The 26,628-nt window shown below is 33.5% G+C and overlaps 3 protein-coding genes and 1 pseudogene across 3 annotated transcripts; all 4 read right to left on the reverse strand.

Annotated features, from left to right (window-relative positions):
• Positions 1-1,052: 1,052 nt before the first annotated feature.
• On the reverse strand, positions 1,053-2,757 carry LOC18032784 (malonyl-CoA:anthocyanidin 5-O-glucoside-6''-O-malonyltransferase). The gene has a single exon (XM_006421577.2). The coding sequence runs from the start codon at positions 2,646-2,648 to the stop codon at positions 1,224-1,226; it is 1,425 nt and encodes a 474-aa protein (XP_006421640.1). The 5' UTR covers positions 2,649-2,757; the 3' UTR covers positions 1,053-1,223.
• A 4,813-nt stretch (positions 2,758-7,570) lies between these two features.
• LOC18032105 (malonyl-CoA:anthocyanidin 5-O-glucoside-6''-O-malonyltransferase) lies at positions 7,571-9,104 on the reverse strand. The gene has a single exon (XM_006421579.2). The coding sequence runs from the start codon at positions 8,989-8,991 to the stop codon at positions 7,579-7,581; it is 1,413 nt and encodes a 470-aa protein (XP_006421642.1). The 5' UTR covers positions 8,992-9,104; the 3' UTR covers positions 7,571-7,578.
• Positions 9,105-11,773: 2,669 nt separating this feature from the next.
• Positions 11,774-14,877, reverse strand: LOC112100124 (PKS-NRPS hybrid synthetase CHGG_01239-like). The gene is made up of 5 exons (XM_024188392.1): positions 14,833-14,877; positions 14,632-14,718; positions 14,438-14,537; positions 12,405-13,090; positions 11,774-12,010 (listed from the first exon to the last, which is right to left on the reverse strand). The coding sequence occupies exons 1-5, from the start codon at positions 14,875-14,877 to the stop codon at positions 11,774-11,776; spliced, it is 1,155 nt and encodes a 384-aa protein (XP_024044160.1).
• A 3,916-nt stretch (positions 14,878-18,793) lies between these two features.
• Positions 18,794-21,719, reverse strand: LOC18033162 (annotated as a pseudogene).
• Between the last annotated feature and the right edge of the window lie 4,909 nt (positions 21,720-26,628).

Below are 26,628 nucleotides of genomic sequence, written 5' to 3' on the forward strand. Positions count from 1 at the left end.
AGGGAATGAAAGAGAATCCTCAAAATTGATATTTTTCTTGACAAGATCAAAGGAATGGTTTTCTAAATAACGGAAGATTTCTTTCAAAAAGATCAAAGGAACGGCTTTCATATTAAAAGAATTCCTGGATTAAAGGGTTTTACTAATGTTTTGCATTGGCTTAAAAAAAAGTGTGCATCAAAATAATTAGAAGATTTCTTAGACAAAAAGGAATGCTTTCTAATTAGTTACACCACATTTGAATGAGATTGAAAATAAGAATTTAACGATTTACAATTTTTAGTGCTTCGGCCCGAATATTAAAGGTTATGAGTTGAGATAAGGCTTAAGAAATCAAGGTCCATTCCATTCTGAGGCAAGGTTAGGGCCTTACCAAAACCTTTAACCCAATCCTTGACCCTTAAGTTAATTTGAAAATTAAAAAATATGTAACACTTAAAATTATTAAAATAGACACACCAAGTAGTCACAATTGTACCTTAAGTGTATTTGTCATTATTTCATATTAATTTAGTTATTTTGTATTTGAATTATTTATTTATTGTTAGTTTGGTTAATATGATAATCTTGTTAGATTGTTACATGTTGTATTGTTATTAAAACTAAATAAAAATAAATTATTAAATTCCTTACAAATAAATTCAACATAAAAATGGAACAGTGAGTCAGTGATAATACATTATTTTAATTAAACATTAAAAATAGGAGTCCCATAAAAATTTTTTTTTTTAAAAAGCCTAAGGTGGATCCACTAGTCTACCTAACCAACATCTTTGGGTCCGCCTAAGTTACATTTAACGTAACTTATGATTGACTCGCAAAATATTAATTAGCTTCATATACGCTATTTTATTTATAATTTATTCATAAGTATTATAAAATAAAGTATAAGAAACTCAACAAAATTTTACAATACAAAATATTTGAGAATAATTATAAATAAATTGTAAATAATATAGAGTATAGGAGGCTAAATGATATTTTGCGGGTCAGCCGGTACCAGGGTAAATGTAACTTAAACTCAACTTTAAGTACAACAGCTACTCATTTATTAGCACGCAGACAAAAAAGTTTTGCTATCCGGCTAAGGCAAACATCAATTCAAAACTGCCCAAAAAGGGTAAATCTAGATTTTTGCCTCGCCAGGGCAAAGCAGTATCATCACCAAATAAATCCCCGCATAATTGTAACATTAATCGTAATTATACTTACATGTACGTAATTCAAAGATCTTCTAGGCCATTGACAAAGAGAGGAGCAAAAACCTCCATTTGTTGCTTCTTCAAAACGACACCAATCTCAACACCACCACCTCCATCTTTGCTCTCCACCAAAGAAATAGCCCCTGTCCTGTCTACTGACACAATCTCCACCTTCTTAGGCCTCCCCCACCCGAAATCGGACCCGTAGTCATCAAAACGGTTTGACCCGGCTGCCGTTAGCATTACATGTCCTTTCTCTTTCAACATCGCAATTGTCTTTACCATCTTATCCTCTGATCCTTGCACCCCATCCCCCTTCAGCACTTTAATCATTTCACTTAATTTCTCTGCAACAACAGCAACCCCATCGTCCCGTATCATATCACTTGCTTTTGCTTCCCCAATTACACTTCCAATACAATTTCCAAAATAATTAGTAGGAATTGGAGGATCCAGACGGCCCCTGCAATCCCCTCCCACCGCAAACTTAACGGTTGTGTTAGCTTCTACTCGTTTGGCTATAATCTGGCAAACGTACGCGTGAGCACATGTAAGCACAAAAGTCGATAAATGAAGTTGTCTTGATTCCCCAGCTTCATTATTGATTTTGTTAACCTTATCTCTAAGCTTCTTTATGACTTCACCACTCAATTCAAATGTTTTTCGAACAAAGTCGGAGCTTCCTTCTTTATCAACCGCTGTAGCCAAAACCTTCAAGCTTCGTGTGTCGGACGATCCGGTAAAATCCATCCAGTGCTTAACGTACACCATGTCGATCCCATCGGGATCTTTGATGACCGTACGGTCAAAACATGGGGTAAGTTCCGGTGCCAAAGAAGGATTAGCGTTGTGAACGTCTGATGATTGAATTTGTTTGGAAAAATAAGCCCATGATTTGATAAACATCGTACAACTTTTCCCATCAAGAAGCGAATGGTGATACGAGACACCAATTGAGAAGCCTTGATTAGGAAAATATGTTATTTGGATGGCGATTACCTCGGCTTTGTCGTCCGATATGGATAACTGGGGCACCAAAGGATTAAACTCTGCAGCATCACGAATCCCGCTCCCAGATAGGAGAGCAAAATCGGAGTTGGACTCGGCGAGTGTGAGCGAAACGCCGTCGTCTGGAAAGTAGTAGATGGCTGGCTTAGCGGCATCCGGAGGCCACATCAAGTGACCAGCGAGCGGGGTGTAGTGAAGGAGAGTGAGGGAGAGGGCGTGTTTCAGTTTTGGGAGGATTGCTGAGTTGAATGAATCGCTGGTTAACTCAGTGATTTGATACAAGAAGAGGCGTTCAACAGGAGGGAACTTGAACCAGTAAGTGTCGAAGTAGGTGAGCGGAAGAGTGAACGGAGCCGCGGTTGTTGAGTTGGAGGAGAACGGGGTGAGTTTAGTAACCTCGTGAACTTTGACTTTGCTATTGTTTTGGGTTTCCGCCATGAGGCTGATGATCAGTAGAGATGAAATCAGATGATCAAGCAAAGAGATACGAAGCGATGCTAAACTGTAGCTGTTTGGTGCATCTCTGGCTTTTGAAAACGCGTTTAAGTCAAATTGGCCCTCGACATTAATTTCCCGTTATCATTAATTTATGAATTAAATCGTGTGGAAAAATGGAAATGAATAATAATGCGAGTAAATTTGCGGCGTGACGAGAGATGGCAGTAAAATTTGACAAAGGAGAAAGTGATATTCATATTATTTGTCGTCATTCATTCACTCCATGCTGTTAAATTATAGCACAAGTTAATTATAAAAATAATGTCCACAGCCCATTAGCCCATTGGCGACAACCCAGGTACTTAACTTTGGGTGCCAAGCTAGGGCTCAATTTTACACAGAATAGAGTCGGTATTCCTCTGCTTAAGAGTCGGTTTCTTTCAGTAATATATGAATTATGGAGACATAATATTGGAGCTGTGTCTTAAAACCGCATCAAAGACAAAGAGTCCTGATATGAAATGTTAGTAGGCTGTATTTTAAAACCACATTAAAAACAAATAGTTCAATGGATTTTTTATTGTAAATATCAGTATACTTCTGATTGTAATATCAGTGTATAAAAAATAATAATAATGTCCACAACTTTTAACACGTGACAAATTTTATCGGATGATACATTATTTAAAATACAAAATAAATAATGTCCATAATTTTTAATATGTGACGGGTTTTACTAGGTGATACATGATTTAAAATATAAATTATATACTTGTTTTCAAATACTTGATTTTGTTTTTTCTAATGGAAGTTCGCCGTTTGTAAATTCGCACATTATAAAATTAAATTATTATTATTATTATTATCTTACTAAATCAATAGGACGGCAGACGCTAACCCAATAAAAACAATCACATATATTAAGTATAAAACGTGGAACAATTAATCATATCAATATATAAATCAAACTATTGTGTAGGCTTGATCAGAAGTTTTTTATTAGCTTTATTTAATTAATTATCCGGGTTCAAATCTCAATATGGGATTAATCCACGCTTACTTTTAAAAATTAATAAATTAAAAAATTATGAGGACAAGTACTCGATAATTTATTTTTTTGTAATACTTGCTGCTGAAATATAAATCTTAAGGACAGTAAGGACCTAAAAATTACTTTTAACTTCTACAAATAGATAAATAAATCTATATTTATTGAAACACATAATAATAACATTTTTTTGCCCTTTCCACTGGATCTTATCAATACACAAGTACAATATTGTAGAAAAATGAGATTGATTGATCATGCAGCGAAGACGCGGGAGTAATTTCACCTGTACTCTTTTATTATTCATTGACAATAGAAATTCAAAGAAATTAAACTTGTTTAATGTCGAAGCCACGCACTCGAAGGTCAACTAATGTTTATCAGCCACAGCATAATTGTGCCACCAAGAATGGCCATATGCCCTCAGGCGCTTCCCATCTTTCTCGTCCGTTTTTACATACAATAGAAATTTTGTCATTAATTAATTATATCTGCAAGCCTACACATAAACTTAGAATCAAACATTTCTTTTTAAGTACTGTGTATGAGAGACTACGAGCTGATTATCTAAAATGATTAAAGTTAAAAAAAAGAATAAAATAAAAATTGATACTCACAAGTTGATTGATTGTTGGTAGCTTCCCACAGAGTCGTGGACCTCGGGGATACAGCTGAGGCTAGGAGAAGCATGATAACAAAGATCACCTGCCAAACAAGGAAGCACTTCTTTGAAGTCATTTTCCCTTAATAAGTTGTGTAATACTCTTCAAGTTCAAACGTTTTTGTCTATTTATAGAGGCCCGTGCAACCATGAAACTTCTTAACCACCCCGTAAGTAATGTCATTTGATAAAAAAAAGGTGGAAAATCTCAAGTAATTTTTTTTATTTTTAAACTAGCAATGGGTGTATTGAATTGACCACTAAACCCAGCTTTCATAATACTCGCTTATTTCCTTTGACGTTAAAATTTTAATTAAAAGAAATAGTTTGTTTGCTGAGATAAGTTTTTTATTTTAAGGATACACCCCCTGCACTTCAGCCTCGGCAGCAGTAGTATTATTAGCCATGATGATGAAACAAGTTAATACTACACAGAGGAAAGCAACGAAAACAAAAAAGCAGAAATCTGCCAAGCAACAAACGTAACTTATCAAAAGGACCAGACAAGACCAAGCATGCCAAGACAGCACGACAATACTGCTAACAATAAGATAATCAAAATACCTAAATTGTAAACATGGGGCAAATACTTTTTCTTTAGTAATGGAGTTGAAGAGTCGAGGTGGACATGCGGTTTTGTGATGATACTGTTTTGCCATTTTTTTCAAATTTTAGTGAAGGAATTTAGAGAAGGTGATTTTATCCAAAAAAAAAAAAGAAAGGAAAGAAAAAAATACCAAATAATAAAATTATCTTTAAACCTTCTAACACTAATTTGAAAGTGCCATTAAAAAAAATGTCTCTTTTATTTAGAGTAAATTTTGGATTAACCATTTATATATTGCTATTTTTAAATTACCTCCCTTACTTTTGAAAACCTTAAATTATCCCATTTTTATTCAAAACATAACAGAAAAATGGAGGTGAGTTGAATTCTTTTTTATTCTTAACCAAAAGAAAAAATGAAAGATAAGTTGAGGTTTTTAAAAGAACAAAAATTAAAGATATTGAATACGTGGTCTAAAATTTAGTATTTTAATCTGTGGACATGCCTTTTCCATTGAATACTTTTCCATGTAAAGTGGACATCGTAACAGCTAGCTAGCACAAACAAATATCAACAATTCAAGATATTGATGGCTTATCTTGAAAAAAGAATAAATATGTATATAGGTCCGACTGTATTGGAACATTCTACGGTAGAATACTAATGATGACTGTACAATCATAAAGATAAATATTAAATCTGCATTTACTATTAGGATATGATGATTATCCTTAGCCATTAGTACTTCATGGTTGACCAACTCCATCACAGTCACTATCATATATATATTATTGATAACATGATTTTACAAAAATTAATCTTTTTTATTATGTTCACACATATTAATATAATTTCAATAATAATAAATTATTATGTCAATCTATTTGACTAATCCCATAGTCCTCAAGAATAAGCAATCTTAAGCCACTTTAGCTCCCCAAAATTAGGATAGGGTATAATTTGTTTCAAATAGTCCAATATGATAAGAATCAAATAATATTGATGGAAATAAAACAATCAATCAAATGATTGATTATTGCCATATTAATTATTGATTAAAAAGGATTTTTTGTCAATTTTATTCCTAAATTATGTTAATTGTATCAAATACTTGTATAAATTCAGCCTTTGTGCTCTTGAATGAATAAGAGTGAAATTTATCTTTTCTCTATAATTCCAAAAAATTTTAATATATATGATTAGAGCGTGTTTGAGGGTCCTCAAATTCATGGGTTTAAGATTAGCCATCATGTCAATAATGGATTTATGGAGTATGGTGGTCTAAGTGAGAGTAATGTGAGTTCCTTTTCAATTGATTTTCAATTTCTTCAATTGGGAAAAAAAGAAAAAAAAGGTTGTTCGGCCGCACCATTAATAACCACTTCCACCATCACAAAGGAAATATGTCAAAAGAAAGAGGGAATGAAAGAGAATCCTCAAAATTGATATTTTTCTTGCAAGATCAAATGAATGGTTTTGTAAATAACGGAAGATTTCTTTCAGAAAGATCAAAGGAACGGCTTTCATATTAAAAGAATTCCTTGATTAAAGGGTTTTACTAATGTTTTGCATAGGCTTAAAAAAAGTGTACATCAAAATAATTAGAAGATTTCTTAGACAAAAAGGAATGCTTTCTAATTAGTTACACCACATTTGGATGAGATTGAAAATAAGAATTTAACGATTTACAATTTTTAGTACTTCGGCCCGAATATTAAAGGTTATGAGTTGAGATAAGGCTTAAGAAATCAAGGTCCATTACATTATGAGGCAAGGTTAGGGCCTTACCAAAAGATTTAACCCAATCCTTGACCCTTAAGTTAATTTGAAAATTAAAAAATATGTAACACTTAAAATTATTAAAACAGACACACCAAGTAGTCACAATTGTACCTTAAGTGTATTTGTCATTATTTCATATTAATTTAGTTATTTTGCATTTGAATTATTTATTTATTGTTAGTTTGGTTAATATGATAAGCTTGTTAGATTGTTACATGTTGTATTGTTATTAAAACTAAATAAAAATAAATTATTAAATTCCTTACAAATAAAGTCAACATAAAAATAGAACAGTAAGTCAGTGATAATACATAATTTTAATTAAACAATAAAAATAGGAGTCCCAAAAAAAATTAAAAAAAAAAGCCTAAGGTGGATCCACTAGTCTACATAACCAACAACTTTGGGTCCGCCTAAATTACATTTAACGTAACTTACGGCTGGCTCGCAAAATATTAATTAGCCTCATATACTCTATATTACTTATAATTTATTTATAAGTATTATAAAACAAAGTATAAGAAACTCAACGAAATTTTACAATACAAAATATTTGATAATAATTATAAATTAATTATAAATAACATAGAGTATAGGAGGCTGAATGATATTTTGAGGGTCAGCCGGTAACTCACGTTAAATTTACCTTAGGCGAACCCAATAAATTTAATTATTATTATTTTGAATGTACAACACGTACTCCTTTACTAGCACGCAGACAAAAAAGTTTTGGTATCCGGCTAAGGCAAACATCAAAACGGCCCAAAAAGGGTAAGTCTAGATTTTTGCCTTGCCATGGCAAAGCAGCATCACACCAAATAACTTCCCGCATAATTGTAACATTAATCGTAATTATACTTACACGTACGTAATTCAAAGATCTTCTAGGCCATTAACATTTAACAAAGAGAGAAGCAAAAACCTCCATTTGTTGCTTCTTCAAAACGACACCAATCTCAACACCACCACCTCCATCTTTACTCTCCACCAAAGAAATAGCCCCTGTCCTGTCTACTGACACAATCTCCACCTTCTTAGGCCTCCCCCATCCGAAATCGGACCCGTAGTCATCAAAACGGTTTGACCCGGCTGCCGTTAGCATTACATGTCCTTTCTCTTTCAACATCGCAATTGTCTTTACCATCTTATCCTCTGATCCTTGCACCCCATTCCCCTTCAGCACTTTAATCATTTCACTTAATTTCTCTGCAACAACAGCAACCCCATCGTCCCGTATCATATCACTTGCTTTTGCCTCCGCAATTACACTTCCAATACAATTTCCAAAATAATTAGTAGGAACTGGAGGATCCAGACGGCCCCTGCAATCCCCTCCCACCGCAAACTTAACGGTTGTGTTAGCTTCTACTCGTTTGGCTTTAATCTGGCAAACGTACGCGTGAGCACATGTAAGCACAAAAGTCGATAAATGAAGTTGTTTTGATTCCCATGCTTCGTTATTAATTTTGTTAACCTTATCTCTAAGCTTCTTTATGTCTTCACCACTCAATTCAAATGTTTTTCGAAAAAAGTCGGAGCTTCCTTCTTTATCAACCGCTGTAGCCAAAACCTTCAAGCTTCGTGTGTCGGACGATCCGGTAAAATCCATCCAGTGCTTAACGTACACCATGTCGATCCCATCGGGATCTTTGATGACCGTACGGTCAAAACATGGGGTAACTTCCGGTGCCAAAGAAGGATTAGCGTTGTGAACGTCTGATGATTGAATTTGTTTGGAAAAATAAGCCCATGATTTGATAAACATCGTACAACTTTTCCCATCAAGAAGCGAATGGTGATACGAGACACCAATTGAGAAGCCTTGATTAGGAAAATATGTTATTTGGATGGCGATTACCTCGGCTTTGTCGTCCGATATGGATAACTGGGGCACCAAAGGATTAAACTCTGCAGCATCACGAATCCCGCTCCCAGATAGGAGAGCAAAATCGGAGTTGGACTCGGCGAGTGTGAGCGAAACGCCGTCGTCTGGAAAGTAGTAGATGGCTGGCTTAGCGGCATCCGGAGGCCACATCAAGTGACCAGCGAGCGGGGTATAGAGAAGGAGAGTGAGGGAGAGGGCGTGTTTCAGTTTTGGGAGGATTGCTGAGTTGAATGAATCGCTGGTTAACTCAGTGATTTGATACAAGAAGAGGCGTTCAACAGGAGGGAACTTGAACCAGTAAGTGTCGAAGTAGGTGAGCGGAAGAGTGAACGGAGCCGCGGTTGTTGAGTTGGAGGAGAACGGGGTGAGTTTAGTAACCTCGTGAACTTTGACTTTGCTATTGTTTTGGGTTTCCGCCATGAGACTGATGATCAGTAGAGATGAAATCAGATGATCAAGCAAAGAGATAAGAAGCGATGCTAAACTGTAGCTGTTTGGTGCATCTCTGGCTTTTGAAAACGCGTTTAAGTCAAATTGGCCCTTGACATTAATTACCCGTTATCATTCATTTATGAATTAAATCGCGTGGAAAAATGGAAATGAATAATAATGCGAGTAAATTTGCGGCGCGACGAGAGGTGACAGTAAAATTTCACAAAGGAGAAAGTGATATTCACATTATTTGTCGTCATTCATTCACTCCATGCTGGTGATATTTAACCCCTTAATTATATCTCACAAACCCCTACTTTTCAATTAACCCTATTAAAAATTTTAAAATAATTTTTATCTCTTAATATACCCCACTTAATTCCTAATTTACCCTTGTTATAATTTTAATCTTACTTCATGCACCCATTTATAAAACTTATAAAAATTATTTTAAAACAAAAAAAAATTCTCATAATCGCCACCATAACCATGGAAAAGAATTTAATAATTCCAGTAAGGATTGGACCACGAACAATGCCGAGTCAATCCTGAAAAATCAAAGTATCATGCTAAGTCTATCAAGCCCAAAGTGAGTAAAGAAATACAAGAATTAGCCAAGGGGGTAGACATGATAGTTCTGGAATTTCCTGCAAGTGCAGCTACCTTCTTCAGCATGCCGAGGTGTGGTGTTTACAAATTCAAGAAATTATATATTTAAAAATTGTAGTTAGTTTCAATTTGTATTGGCTTTTCCAATTCTTTGAGTATCTTGACTAGTTGTTTTTTTGTTTACAAATTGGAGAATTTATGTATTTCATCATAGCTATGAATAGTCTTCCAAGTGTTTGTCATTTTTACTGAATGAATAAAATTATTAGTTTCATTCTCTGTAAAAATGATCATTACTGTTTTTTTTTGTTCTATATACAATATATGAAGTTTTGCAACTGCCGAGCAGATTTTGACCACCAAAGTGACCAAATTTCTTAAATAAGCATGCATTATGAATCTATCAAAGTAGAATTAGGTTCAAAAACAGCTATTGTAACTCTCAAGTAACCCTTTTGATGGTAATTTCCTTGCTCATATCACATATTTAACAGTTTTTTAACCCATTTACACTTGCAAGAAATAACAAAAGTTAAAACCAATTAAATCTTATTTATTCATATATCAACATCCGGATATAGCTCTTCTAAAAAAAAAAAAACATCCGAATCTAGCTTCCTCTTAATGAAATACTCAGCAGATAGTACAAACTTCTCCAAAGCAACAGCTGCCTGACTTCAGTTAATACAACAGAAGAACTTTTCATGACTTTCCTTTCCCCATTAATTCCTTTCTAATAACAATCAGTTTTAAGGATTTGAGAAAACCAGGCAATTAAAACATCGACATGATATCTAATAGCGCAAATAAACCGATTTTCGTAGTTCTTACTCCAAATATTGTAACAATGGGTAGTTGGGTACTACATTCAACCAGTGGCTCTGTATCCCCTCTTAGTGTTAATAAGTTGTTGCAGTTTCTCTGGATAAAATTGTAGTTTCTAAATAATATATGAACTTAAATACTTATTACAAAACAACTTGCCCAAATCATTTAAAAAAAAAAAATAATGGAAACACTTATTGATCATCCAAATCAATTGTGTCTTTGCTTGCTACATTAGGTACTAAATCTTTAAAAGCGATAATGTTCCTATCATATGGAGTTGCCCATCCTTCTGCTATAAAAGAATGATATTTTAACCAACTACTTGCTATTGGTGGCATCGGTGAACCTGGATTCATGAATACCTGTAATAAAAAAAGGAAAATATTGAAAAAATCATAGTTAACAAGTGTTAAAAAAATCTTTTTTTTTTCTTTTCTTAGAGGGTCGTGGTATGAAATAATAATTATTAACAAAAAGTCTAAAAAACTACCTATATGAAATGACAATTGTGAATGAATCCAATTGCAATAATCTTTTGAGAGGGTCGTGGTAATGGAGTTGATCTGAGTGGAAGAAAATTGAGACACTGAAGTTGAGATAAGAATATCAGCACAACATTATATTTAGAAGCGATAAGATATCCTGCTTCAGGGAAGGTCATCCAATAATCATTTGATGGATTGCTTTCAAAATATGAAAACGACTGTAGAATCTCATCAGATCTACCTGCATACTTAAATATTTGGGTATAGTCATCAAAGTGGCTTTTTAATTCATTAATTAAGTCCCTCCTCACTTGAATCCAATTATCCTCACCCAAACCAATTAAATCAGCCACAACACGAAAGCCACAATTACCATCTGCAGCAACATCTTTAACATGATGTATATATGGCCGCAATCCTTGTGGAAATGAATCAATGAAAGAAGAATGCTTAGGAAGTTGAGACTGATGCGCTTTTTTTCTTTGTCGTAGTTTAGATTTAACAGAAATCTTACTTGAAGATAAATGTGGAGAATGACTATTCAGTACAGATAATACATGTTCAAATTTGGATGGATCTCGACAAGTAGAATTATCTACCTTTGAAGAAGGTCGGCCTCGTGTTCTTGTTGTAGCTTCTTGCTCAATAAGATAAGTTGATGCTGGATTTGCTAGTTCTTTTAACTTCTTCAAAATCTGTAACTTTCCAGTGTAATCATTATTATTAAAACGTTTCAAAATCATCTCCATCTCAGTTGAACAACTTAAATCTGTAGTTTCAGCTTTGGTAGTAGGTAATAAGTCTAGTTTCTTCCAATGTGGATGTATAGAAGACAAAGGAATAAGTCTTCATTCACGCTTATACCTTGTAATCCCATGTGCACATGGAATTCCATGAGTGCATCGAACTACGCATCCACAAGCCAATGGATCTAGACCAATATAATCAGCTCGTTTAGACTCACAAACTATCATGTTCAGTGCATTTCGTGAAACAAATCCTCGCAATTCCTTGAAAACTAAAGGTTTGAAATCATGTTGCATTGTTGTTGAACTTCTCTCTAACGAAACTTTAATCTTTGTATGCTGCAGTTATACTAAAGCATGGATTTTAGTCCATAACGTCTCAAAAGTTCCTCGCAATGATTATAGTTGCCTTTTTAATGTTGAATGAGATGTCTCAACCCAGTTAAGAAAATACCCAAAAAAAGTTATTTTTTCAATAATAAAATTAAATATAAGAATATATTTTAATGAATATTTACCTGTTTGAGGTCGTATTTCCTAAATGCATTATTGAATTAGTCCAAGCTGCAACAAATTTTTCCTTGTACTTATCCAGCCATGTGTTCTTCACATAATCAATCGATTCTTGATATCTAACAAATTCACTCTCCAAAAGTCTTAGGTGTTGCATATAATGGTCTTTTGTGGCAGATAGTACTAATATATTCCAACTAGTAATGAAAGATTCCCATACCTCATTAGTCTCAAATAACTTCTTACAATTAGCTAAAATATTTTTTGAGATATGCCATCTACACAGAAGATGAGTTGCAGTTGAGAAAACATTTTGAATAGCATTCATTAATGCTACCTCTCGATCTGTCACAATTACACTCGGTAACATATTATTACCCATAAAACCTTTCAATTTATCTAGTGCCCAACTGTAGTTATCCTCCCGTTCGCGTTCAATATATGCAAAATATACTGAAAATGTCATCTCAGTCGAGGTGACACCAACCACCTCTAGTAATGGAAAATCATACATGTTGGTCTTGTATGTGCAATCCATAATTAACACATGTGGAAATGCCCGTAATAGGTCAATTGCAAAAGGATGAGCCCAAAATAAGTCTTTAACACTGTCTGTATCAGCATTACTTCGATACCACTCAATGTAGTTATGTTCAGTCAATTTGCTCATGAGTAGTTGCATCTTTGACCTACCGGCTAGTTCTTTAACCTTGTATCTATGTCTTGCATTGTAAATAGACCTCATAGTAGTAGCATTATATATATCTCTTTGCTTTATCGTATATAGTATATCATTTGGCCTTGCATTACTTTTTGACACATCAATCAATAAGTTGTTCTCTTTTTCAGTAAGTCTACCTGCATATGAGTGCCCCTCAAGATGTTTTGCTGCAGGATGGTTATGTTCTGCACATATTGAAATATAAGTGTGCAACCCAAGAGGGGGGGTGAATTGGAAATTTAAAAATTATCCTAGCAAATTCACATAACAAGCAATCTAATGTCTTAATAAAAATTGAAAGCAATAAGTTCAAGAAAAGCACAAAAATTAAAGAGTAAGGGAGAAGAGAAACAAACACACGAATATTTACATGGTTCGGCAATCGCCGCCTACGTCCACGCCTCCAAGCGATCCAAGCTTGAAGATTTCACTATCCAAGTCTTTCCAAGGCTTCAACGATTACAATTGACTTCGAGGTGTCAATAAACCTTTACAACAAAGAGATTATCTCCTAATCTCTTCACTCACGTGTCTCACACACTCAAACTCTTACAATTGAGATGAATAAATGAAGGTTACAATGAAACTCACTCAATGAGTAGATATTCAAAAATGAAGAATAAGAAATGATTCAATATTTGTATTTCGCAAGTTTGAAGGCTCAAGATATCACGTGTGCTTTTTGTTTTTGCTTGTTGGGAGGGCTTCAAAATGAGTTGGATTTGAGTTCTTATAGTTTGAGCTGAAAAACTAGCTTACTCACATTCTGGGTGTATCCGGTTTGCCATTTATGGAATTCGGTAAGCCGGATTTATGTTACCGTTAAGGCAAAATTTTGAATTTTGCCTATCCAGCTTGTCGGTTACGAAATCCGATAAGCCGTTTGCGTTCTGGATGCTTACTGCCCCGTATCCGGTTTTCCAGTTTTTATATCCGGTAAGCCGCTTGCTACAGTAACCTGCTACAGTGAATTTTTTTCTAAATTTTTAGTTTGACCCCCAAACTTTATAAAACTATAGTATGGCCCAAAACCTTATAAAAGTTTACAAATAAGTCTAATTTTAGAATTTCTAAGTAATGCTTCGTTAATCGCAAAACTTTATGAAATTATGATTTCGCCCAAACTTTGTGAAAGTTTAGAATGGCCCAAAAACATTTAAATAGTTTCAAATAGGTCCAAATCTGAAATTTAAAACACTATCAAAGATTTTGAAATTACTTTCATTTTAGTCCAAAATGCTTTAATTCCATAACATCATTTTCTTATTATAAAAGCACAATTCATAAATCTTTGCTTAATAAATACATGTGGTTTGTTATCATCAAAATCAATATTTATAGCCATATAGGCTAACACATATCACTTTCAAAACCCAACAATTGTCATTTGCCAAATATTGCCCTTTTAATCTGAATGGACAATTGTATTTTTTTGTTCCGGTTGCCTTAGGACATTTTGGCTTTTGACCTTGACTAGAAACACACTTGTAAGCACCACTTCTTTCAAGCGAAAATTATTCTTGGATTTCTACCATGTGCACTTACATCTGACTTTTTTATTATAATGACATATCCATTTCTCTTGCCAGCATTTCGCGCCCACTCAATTAATTCTTCTCTGCTATTAAAAACCTAATCAAAACAAAATTATAATATATCCAATTAGAAAGCTTTGAATAATATTAATTAATAATAAAAAATTAAAAAGTGAAAGTTAGCTATCTACCTTGTCAGTGGTGAAAACACAAGCACAATAATCAACAATGTCTGATTCTCTTGTGACATTGTTTCCGTGATTAATAGGCTTTTCATCCTAAAATTTGTTAGAAATATAAAATTGTTAGGGTGTTGAAAATAAATAGAGTACAAAAATTAATTGAAAATAAATAGAGTACAAAAATTAAAGGAAAAAAAACTTTAAACTTACTTCTTCTTCATCTGTTAGTGAGTACTGCAAACTAATTTCTTCCATAGTTACAAAAGCAGGGAGTATATAATATATGAAAAGAGATAATTTAAAAAGTTAGATTCTAGGGTTTTATACAAATTTTAAACGAACTCGCTTTTCCCTTTACTAGAAGAAGAAGACAATCAACCATAGGTCACTCGGTAGAACTCTCACTCCAAGACTTACAGGTTCAGTTGTCCTGCTTGTTGGGTTTATGGGATCATGCAATCATCAGGAAATAAAGGCTCATTTGCTACAAACAATACTTCCATAGCAATGACAAGGAGATTGTTTCATTAAATGCCACTAAACCAATAATCAGGCAATATAAGGACCATCCTTATGGCTTTTTGTTTCATCTATGATGCTTGTAGGGAATTTCTATTTCTCAAGGATTGTTTTAAGAAGATTTGGCTGAACGTTTAACAAAGCAATTATTGGTTAAGAATATTATTGATCATTATAATTAGGGTTTAATCAATTCTCACCAAAAAAAAAGTTAAAGGAAATTAGGGTTTAAAAAATTAGACTAGTTTTATTAATTATTAATAAAAATTATGATGTGGGTGTACTTAAAATCTATTTATCCTTTTAAGTCATTTCATATAAGGATAAAATAAGTATTAATATAAAAATAATTAGTGGGGGTTGGTGAGATATAATGAAGGGGTCAAATATCACCACTCTGCTGTTAAATTATAGCACAAGTTAATTATTAAAAATAATGTCCACAGCCCATTAGCCCATTGGCGACAACCCAGGTACTTAACTTTGGGTGCCAAGCTAGGGCTCAATTTTATCTCAGAATAGAGTTGGTATTCCTCTGCTTAAGAGTCAGTTTCTTTCAGTAATATATGAATTATGAAGTGTTTGTTTGGTATGGCTTATTTAAGAGACATAAGTATTTATTTAATCCCATAAGTACTTTTTAAAAATTTTTATGGTGTTTGGTTATTTTTTTAGTAGAGTTTTTTTAGCTTAAATAAGCTAATTTACCTCTACTAGCAAAAGCCCAAAATTTGAGCTTTTAGGAGTAGAGGTTATAGAGCTTTTCCAAAAAATATATAATATAAAAAATATCACACAATTTAATGGTTCAAAAGTGTTTTTTTTATTGACAACCAAACACCCAATGACTTTTTGTCCAAAAGCTTTATTGGTATAAGCTCTACTGTTATAAGCTCTATTTAATAAGCTGTACCAAATGGAGCCAAAGACAGAATATTGGAGCTGTGTCTTAAAACCGCATCAAAGACAAAGAGTCCTGATATGAAATGTTAGTAGGCTGTATTTTAAAACCACATTAAAAACAAAGAGTTCGATGGATTTTTTATTGTAAATATCAGTGTACTTCTGATTGTAATATCAGTGTATAAAAAATAATAATAATGTCCACAACTTTTAACACGTGACAAATTTTATCCAATGATACATTATTTAAAATGCAAAATAAATAATGTCCACAATTTTTAATATAAATTATATACTTATTTTCAAATGCTCGACTTTGTTTTTTCTAATGGAAGTCCGCCGTGTGTAAATTCACAAATTATAAAATTATATTATTATTATTATTATCATCATCATCATCATCATCTCACTGTATCAATAGGACGACATATGCTGACCTAATAAAAACAATAACATATATCAAGTATAAAACATGGAACAATTAATCATATCAATCTATAAATCAAACTATTGTGTAGGCTTGATCAGAAGATTTTTTATTAGTTTTCTTTAATTAATTATCCGAGTTCAAATCTCAATGTGGAATTAATCCACCCTCATCTTTTAAAAATTAATAAATAAAAAATTATGAGGGAATGAATCGATAATTTAATTTTTTTTTATACTTGCTGCTGAAATATAAATCTTAAGGACAGTAAGGACCTAAAAATTAATTTTAACTTCTACAAATAGATAAATAAATCTATATTTATTGAAACACATAATAATAACATTTTTTTTCCCTTTTCACTGGATCTTATCAATACACAAGTATAATACTGTAGACAAATGAGATTGATTGATCGTGCAGCGGAGACGCAGGAGTAATTTCACCTGTACTCTTTTATTATTCATTGACAATAGAAATTCAAAGAAATTAAACTTGTTTAATGTCGAAGCCACGCACTCGAGGGTTAACTAATGTTTATCAGCCACAGCATAATTGTGCCACCAAGGATTGTCCCTCTGGAGATTCCCACCCTTGTCTGTTTTCACATACAACAGAAATTTTGTCATTAAATAATTATATCTGAAAGCCTATTCATAAACTTAGAATCAAACATTTCCTTTTAAGTACTGTGTATGAGACTCTGAGCTGATTATCTGAATGGATTAAAGTTAAAGAAAAAAAGAAGAAGAAAAAATAAAAATTGATACTCACAAATTGAATGATTGTTGGTAGCTTGCCACAGAGTGGTCGCCCTCGGGGATACCGCTGAGGCTAGGAGAAGCATGATAACAAACATCACCTGCCAAACAAGGAAGCACTTCTTTGAAGTCATTTTCCCTTAATAAGTTGTTGTGTAATACTCTTCAAGTTCAAACGTTTTTGTCTATTTATAGAGGCCCGTGGAACCATGGAATTCTTCTTAACTACCTCGTAAGTAATGTCATTTGATTAAAAAAGGTGGAAAATCTCAAGTAATTTTTTTTAAAAATTTTTAAACTAGCATTGGGTGTATTGAATTGACCACTAAACCCTTACAGCTTTCATAATACTATCTTATTTCCTTTGACGTTAAAATTTTAATTAAAAAAAATAGTTGTTCATTAGCTGAGATAAGTTTTTTATGTTAAGGATAAGCAGTCAAAACAGAAAAGATACATATTAGTGGGTTCATTCATTCATGTAGGCCACTTTTATTATTAAATATTTAATTGATATCACTAATTATTGGAACTAAAGTCTAAGCATGTTTTCTTGATTTTATTTTCTTTTCAGTTCCAAATCCACTGCGAAAAAGTTGCCTAGATGTGGAGCGGCAATTACTTCAATTAATTTTAATTAATTATAAAATTAGCACTAACTCACGTTACTGTTTGACGTGGGTTACGAACTGTCACCTACCACCCCATTCTAATTTCATTAAGATAAATTTTTTGCACACATTTTTGGTCTATGAGTATATGCAAAACGAGAGTTTAGCAAAACTTCTGACCAATGAAAAGGCAGCCAAAGAGTTTGATTGGATGAGGAGGATTAAAGTAGTTAGAGCTGTAGCTCATGCTCTATCTTAGGTGCATCATGATCGTGTTCCACCTATATAATTCATCGAGAGATATCACTTAAATTCATTCTGCTGGACTGTCAATTGGAAGCTCATGTTGCAGATTTTTGGCACTGCAAAGTTTTTACAGCCTAATTCATCAACTTGGTCAGCAGTTGCCGGCACATATGGCTATGTTGCTCCAGGTAAGCTACAAATTTTTGTTTAAAGACAAATCACATAGCATTAATAATTTTATAATCTTTCTTGTTGCAGAGCTTGCTTATATACACAATGGGAAATTCTGAGGGGAAAGCATCCCGAGGAACTCTACAGTTCAACTAAATTTGATCAATGATCAACGAATCCATTTGAATTCTGAGTTAGATCCGCGTCTTTCACATCCTACAATTCCACCACTGACTGATGACCTGTCGTTAATATTGAATCTTGCATGAGAAGCATATCGGAAAATTTTTAATTATGTTTTGCTTTAACTTCCGAATGGTAATGACCAAAATGAAAAATATATATTTCAGCAAATGACATTTAGCCTTAAATGGAAATGGTAATGATTAATGAATGATGGTCAACAAACAATATTTTGGCCATAATTAACATTTACATATGTGGAGTACATATTTATTCACAACAAGCACACAAACATAGTAATCAGACCGATGGCTCAAGTGTGCTTCATAAAATTACATAAAAGATTGCAACTAGTCAGAATCAACTTCCACTTCGAGCCTTCGAGAGATGATTCTCATGGTTGGTCGAGATTGGGGATTCGCATGTAAACATAAGAGAGCAAGGTTCGTTTTTTAGAGATAACTCATCAGTCAGCGTTGGAAGTGTAGGACGTGAAAGACGCGGATCTAAAACAGATTTCAAGTGGATTCTTCGATCATTCGTGAATTCATTTGAGCTATGAGTTCTCCTGGATGCTTTCCCATCAGAATTTCAAGTGCCAATACACCAAAGCTATAAACGTCACATTTCTCAGTTACGGCCATTGTGTAAGCAAGTTCTGCAACAACAAAGATATAGAATTAAGCGGATTCTGAAATTAATATTTATTTGTTATTAAACAAACATTTGTAGCTGACCTGGAGCAACATAGCCATATGTGCCCGCAACCGCTGTCCAGTTAGATGAATCAGGCTTCAAGAACTTTGCAGTGCCAAAATCTGCTAAATGAGCTTCCATCTCGGAATCTAGTAGAACGTTTTTACTTGAAATGTCTCGATGAATCAAAGGTGGAACATGATCGTGATGCAAGTAAGATAATGCATGAGCTACACCTTTAACAACTTGAATCCTTTTCACCCAATCAAACTCTTTTGCTTCCTTTTCATCACTTAGAATTTTAGCTAAGCTTCCCATTTCCATGTACTCATAGACCAAAAATGTATGGATTCCTTCATAACAGAACCCATAAAGCTTCACAATATTTCGATGCTTTATTTCTGTCAATGCTTTCACCTCGTTGCTAAAACTTTTTACGTTTCCAATCCCAAAATCTTTGGCCTGCATATTCAGCTTCTTTACTGCAAACACTTGACCACCTTGCATTTCTGCTTTGTAAACTTTTCCGGAGCCTCCTTCTCCAATACAGTACATATCATCAAATTCGTCCGTAGCTTTCAGAATGTCATCATACACAACTCTCCCGTTAAAATACCATACTGAGAATGGATTATCTCTCCTCGAAATAAATCCAACTCTTGACTCTCTTCTTGATTTTCGCCAACGGGTGAAGACAAAAATCCCTATAATTGCAAACAAAATGAACAAAACACTCGCTAAAGGAGCAACAATAGCAACAACAAGTTTGTTATCCTTGTTTCCACCACCCTTATCTGTAGATAAGGCATTGCAGGGTCTTAAACCTTGGACTTTACCACATAAATCTTTGTTGTTGGCAAAAGCAGAAGATTGATTTGAAGAAAAGACAGAGCCATCAGGAAGAGGACCTTCTAAGTTGTTGTATGAGAGGTTAACGGCCACTAAGCTCAGCATGCTGCTGAGCGAAGCAGGAATTTCGCCAGAGAGATTATTGTGAGACAGATTCATGCTCTGTAAACTTGTGAGCTTCTCAAGCTGTGCTGGAATCTCCCCCGTAAGTGAATTGTAACTCAAATCTAGTAAATCTTGAAGGCCTACAAGATTACCAATTTGGAAGGGGATTGTGCCATTCAAGTTGTTCTGGCTCAAACTCAAACTTCGCAGATCTCTCAATTCACCTATTTGTTTTGGAATTGGCCCACTTAGCCTGTTCATTGACAGGTCTAATGAGTCCAAATTCAATAGTGCTCCAATTTCTTCAGGTATTGGACCTGAAATATCGTTACCATTCAGGCTTAAAGTTGAAAGCTCTGTCAAATTTCCAATTTGGGCAGGTATTTCTCCTGAAAGCTGGTTGGAGGATAGGTCAAGTACTACTAGCTGGCTCAATGAACCAATCTCAGCAGGAATTTTACCAACTATGGAATTACCAGCAAGTCCCAGCAGGGTCAATTTTTGGCATTTCCCCCATTTCGGTGAGACTTCACCCTGCAATCTGTTGTAACTCAAGTCTATGTAAGTCAGGTTTGGATAGATTCCAAAATCTTGTTCCAAATCTCCTGTGAGTTCATTTGATTCAAGCCGAACTCTGTACAGAGACGAGCAGCTTTTAAGGCTTGTTGGTATTGGACCGGAGAAATGGTTAAAAGATGCAGTGAAATTGATAAGCTTTCCTCCTTTACACACTTGTGGAGGTAACTGACCAGTGAAGTTGTTCTCAGATAGATGTAGAACAGTTAACGATGAAAGGTTTCCTAATCCTTCAGGAACTACCCCAGATAATTTGTTAATGAAAAGGTGCAAATCAGTTAACTTGCTCAGAGTACCAATATTTGCAGGAATTTCTCCTGAAAGTTGGTTTGAAGCTACAGCTAGAACCGCCAAATCACTCAAATTACCAAGAGATGAAGGAATGGGACCACTAAGAAAATTCCCATCTAGAGCTAGAAGAGTCAGCAATTTACAATTGCCTATCTCTTCTGGAATGCGGCCACTAAGCATGTTATCCTGAAGGAGAAAATTTTTAAGACCCAAAAGACCAGTCATGGGCTGATTTTTGTCATCAGGAAACAAACGTGGGTCTATTCCTCCGGTCATATTGTTTCGAGAAACATCAAGCTCATAAACCTGAGTGAGATTAGCGAAAGAAAGAGGCAGTGTTCCATTGAAAGAATTTGTGGAAAGATCAAGGAACAGAAGCTTCGAAAGTAGGCCAATATTGGTTGGTATGGTGTCGAAAAGATAGTTTATTTTAACATCAAAGCGAAGTAGGTTTGGAAATGAAGAAAAATCTAAGTCATGGAGGGTACCTGCTAATCCTGTGTTTGCAAGGTTTATTTCTGTAACACTCCCTGCATCGTTGCATACAATTCCGCTCCATCTGCAAGGACTTGGGGTGGTAGAATTTGAACTATTGCTAGCTGGTATCACCCATGATTGAACAATTGATTGGTTTACAAGAGTTTCTTTCCATTTAAGCAGGGCTTCTGTTTCTGTTAGTGAACTTGCTTTGCAGAAACAAAGCAGTACCGCAAGAGCAGCAACATACGCAAGTGAGAGGTATTTTGTTTGGCTCGCCATAGGTTAGAAACTTGTCTTCTTTTTTGTTTCATATGTGAGCTCAACTTTGGCCGCCCTTTTGGTAACTATATATGATTTGCTAATCTATATCTCAGCATGGAATTGACTATTTGGAGCTAACATGCATTTCATGAAATTCAAACTAAGATATTAAAAAAAATAAAGAAGTCAATCAACTTGAGGAATGAAACTACTACCGCACATTGATTTTCAGTTGGCGTTAATTCTTGGCTTCTTGGTCAATTGGTTGCACAAAAAGAATTTTAGAACTCTTGATATAATTTTTATCACTAAATCAAGTAAATGAAGCCACGGAAAAGTGAAAGGGTATTCATCCATACCAGCAGGAGCCTCTAAGTGGTTGAATATTGGACAAGAGCCCCTTTCATTTTTCAGTGAATGAATTTTCGCTTTTCTTGTAATTAATGTCGAAATAATTTTCCATTGATGTTTTCCAAATATAAAATTAAGTACTTGTGGGCAAAATCCTTGGTGGACATGTTTGGGGGACTTGCAATTAAGATTGATTGACTTTTTGTGGGCGGCACAAAACATATAAAGGAAAACGTGTATGGTTTTGCTACGTATGTTTGAAACAGCCAGGAAGAAGAAACACTAATTTGACAAAAAATCTGATTTTTTATTGGTAACTTTCCCCCCCATTACAGCAGCCAACCCGCTTCTTTAAAAGTTAGAGCCAAAGAGCACACACTGATTAAGCTACTATTTCCGGAAGAAAACACTCCAAATAATTTTAAATAACAAAAACAGTAATTCAAAACACTTAAAAAATAGCTAATGGAAATAATCCCAAAATAAAATAGTCAAAAAATAAAAGGTCGTTACAATGTTTCCCATTAACATATTGAAGGAAACAGTGCCATAACAAACATCACTACCCCTTTGTTCACCACTGCTTGGACTGGAAAGATAATAACAAAGACAAAATGTAGCATCCTTTGCTATTCTATATTCTAGCCAGGTTTCATTTTGTTAAAACCAGGTAGGATTATATCTTCAGGACTGTTTTTCAAATAGTTTTTCTTGAAAATCATGGAGTTCAGGTTGACAAGGACCCTTTTGTAATTATGCTCTTCAAACTTGATCTTGAACACAAGGATCATAATCTGAAAAGTGGACGTCGTAAACCAGGATCTATTGGAAGATCTGACAAATCAAGCTCAACTTTGTCTTGTTTTAAACCACCACTGTCCTTCTTTATAAGTGGTGTCATAACTTTCTTTTGAAATACCTCTCCATAACCGTGCCTAGTTCAAAAAATAGAATATGAGTAATTGAGTATATAATGGAAAATTAAAGGTATCAATAAAATAATTTTTAGCAAGAGTTGAACTATTTGACACCTCTTTAAAAAATCTATTAAAACCCTTATTATGTATTTATATTTTTACCCAAACTAAAATTACCTAAAAAGACATATATTCGATAAAACTTACTCGTTAATTTGATTTCAATGAAATTACATAAAAAGACATATATGTTCGATAAAACTTAATCGTTAATTTAATTTCAATGAAAACTCTTTACACCCATATTCAGTTATATCTTTAAAATTTCAGTCAAAATCTATTTATCGCATGGAAAACAAACACAACTTGAGACGTTTTCAAATCAAACAATAAATTTTATGGTCAAGAAGGTTTAACAAATCCGAAGCTTTGAGTTCACAATTCTTGTGCAGTTGCAATTGATCTAACAAAGTCAATACTGTACGTAATTAAATTTATATGAGTTCTATCCCAAACCCAAACTCTTTTATAAAGCAAAAACTAATTTCTTTACTCATCCTCCACGAATCAGCAGGCACAAACTTCTCAAAAGAATCTCAGTAGACAATAGCTATTTTAATAAAAACAAACCACTCTTAACTTTCTTTGCTTGCTTAATTATTTGAGCAAACTAACAAATCCCAGCAATGTCTTAAAATTTTGGCCAACTAGCAACTTCTAAAGTATGCAAACCAACAAACCTAGGCAAGTACCAATTAGAAAGAAAATCTATTTAGCCATTATTCGGGTTAATCAAACAAAAAAAATTATTAATTAAATTATTGCTTGATATAACTTAGCAGAAATAATAATATATCATTATAATTATGAATAGAAGATTAAGAATTAAGAATAGCTATTGGAACTTAAATGGAAGATGATTTGTATTTGTTAGTCTTTAGCCTTGGAGATTTGCAAACGTGAAACATCATTGGATTCTTGAAGGCTTTAGGGATTCTAGATGCAGGATGTTGAATTGGAAAAGAAATTAATGAGTCAAATTATTTTTAGATTAAATATTGAGCTAAAATTTGCATTAACTATTTAAATATTTGTTTGCTAAAAATACAAAATTTATATAACTAATGAAAAGTAAATCATATAGCCTGATAAGATAATCATTCAACCAACACTTGAATAATTCATCAGTTTGCACATGTTAATTCTTACAAAATATCTCTGTCTCAAGTTTTTCTCTTAGGTCCTATGTGATATTAAGGTACTGCAACTTAAAAGTTACTGCTATTGTAGAAAAAAAATGTACAACTGTTGAAAAAAAGTTATACTTATGAAATAGAAGTTAATAATATATTGTAAATATAATTTTTAAATAATAATTTGCAAAGTATAATATAATTTTCATCATATAAATATAAAATCAAATCAATTTAGTTTTCAAGATACTGTAGGTAGTGTTTACCAAAATATTTTAGTAATGTAGTTTTTAAGTTACAGTCGTCCAACTTCAATATCAAGTAGCACCTTATTTAGTACACAAGTTAATTAATAAGTATTGTAAAAAACACAGACTATATATACAAATTTGCGTGCACAAATTGATAGGCATGGATTGTGTTGGTTGCATTTGATTAAAAATACTTAATTTTTTATCCAACTAATGTCTTTACAATACATCAATTTGTACACACAAATTTATTCAATATTTATTCAATATCATATATCGATTTGAGCAAGAAGATGATCGAATTGGATCTTGTAATAAAAGCGGAACAAAGAAGGATATATTTTTTTCTTTCTCTTATTTTCATTCATTGTACAACATATATTAGTTAATAAAGTAACAAAATTATTTATTATAGTGACCATCCCAAGGAAAATCACTTAAGGTAACATGACAACTTGATAAACCAATAAATTTGGAGGATCATAACTCAACATCTATTAATACATCATCAATATCTGTTTACCACATTATAAGGATTAGTGGTTACTAATTTTATGTTCTTGTTAGCATTAACAGATGCCCTTGCTCCACTCTCGGCACAGCACGGAGCCAAAGTAGGACTTTCAATTTTATTTTTCAGATTTTTATAAGCATAAAAAGCTCCTATTTTTGTTTGTTTAAAATAAAATGCCCTACTTTCTCAATCCCATATGATAGCTCAAATATTTTAAATTTAATTCATAATATTTATTGAAGAAAAGGCAGGGCAACTTTGGATTTATCCGAATCCGATCATATTTCATATGGTTCGAATTGAGAAAAAACCATTTGATTTCATTCCAAACTTTAAAGTTGATCCAACTTGATTGAAAATAAATTGGATCAGATTCAGATTAGATGAATATTTTGGATAAATTCGGATTTGGACCGGTTTGGATTGAGTTTGGATTTGAGGTCTTTTTGACAATTTTAACAAAAGTTCTCGAAATCTATAATTAGTGAAAACACAAGTAAATGTCGGTGGAGCCTTGGAACCAATTAAATAGCGGGAAATTTGTAACCTACCCCCAAATAAATTGATATTTTGCACCTCGTACCCAATAAAATTGACTTGTTGCACCGCGCCCCCAATTTCGTTATGTATTCAGTTAAGTTTAACGGTACAGGGTTAAAATCGGAAGTTAAAGCCTTAAATCAATTTTAATAGAAACTCTTTTTATTTTTTGCTTCTCTTTATTTCGTCCTTTCCTTTTTCTTTTTATTTCTTCTCCGTCTTCTCCATTTTTTCTTCTTCTTCTTCTTTGTTTCTTCTCCTTCTTCTCCATTTCTTTTTTGTCATCTTCTTCTCTGTTTCTTCTCATTTTTCTTTTCCATTACTTATCTTCTTCTTCTTCTCCATTTCTTTTTCTTCATCTTCTTCACTGTTTCTTCTCCTTTTTCTTCTCCATTACTTCTCTTCTTCTTCTTCTCCATTTTCTTTTCTTCTTTTGCTCTATTATAAAACATCAACCACCGCGATTGCCACCGCGCCAGTCTGGAGCGTCAGCTGCTTCCTTTGGCCGCCATCGCTTAGTTCCTTTAAGGCTTAGTATTATGGATTTTGGGGTTTCATTAGTTATTATTTGGGTTGTTTTGAATTATGATTTAGGGGCTTGTATTTTGAAACCCTAAATCAAGTAATCAAAATCAAATGCGTCAATTAATGATTCATGGGTAATTTTTCTGATTGGGTTGAAGAATATGGTGGCGGATAAGGAATCAGTGGTGATGAAAATGGTTGTGGAAGGGACTGAATTTAATTGTAATCGTTGAATGTGTTGTGGTCTTTTTAATTTGTTTATTTTTTATTAATTATTCTTTATCTTCAGATTTCTTTGTATTTGTTTGTTAAATTTTTTTTGGCAGCTGTGTATTTTATATAACCTGATAAGATTTTTTTGGAGAAAAATAAAATGGTGACAATGTACATATAAGCTCGTTAGAAATGGAGAAGAAGAAGGGGTGTTTTTGTGTAATCAAACTTAAAGGGGCATTTTTGTCATTAGATAAAAAATCAAACGGAGCTGTTTAAAATAACTTAAAAACTAACGGAATTGGGGACACGGTGCAACATGTCAATTTTAGTGGGTGCAGAGTGCAAAACGTCAATTTATTTGGGGGTAGGTTACAAATTTCCCTTAAATAGCTATGCATAATATTCTTGAACGCTGGATCA

Source organism: Citrus clementina, unplaced genomic scaffold (assembly GCF_000493195.1).
Source record: "Citrus clementina cultivar Clemenules unplaced genomic scaffold, Citrus_clementina_v1.0 scaffold_9, whole genome shotgun sequence".
Lineage (NCBI taxonomy): Eukaryota > Viridiplantae > Streptophyta > Magnoliopsida > Sapindales > Rutaceae > Citrus > Citrus x clementina.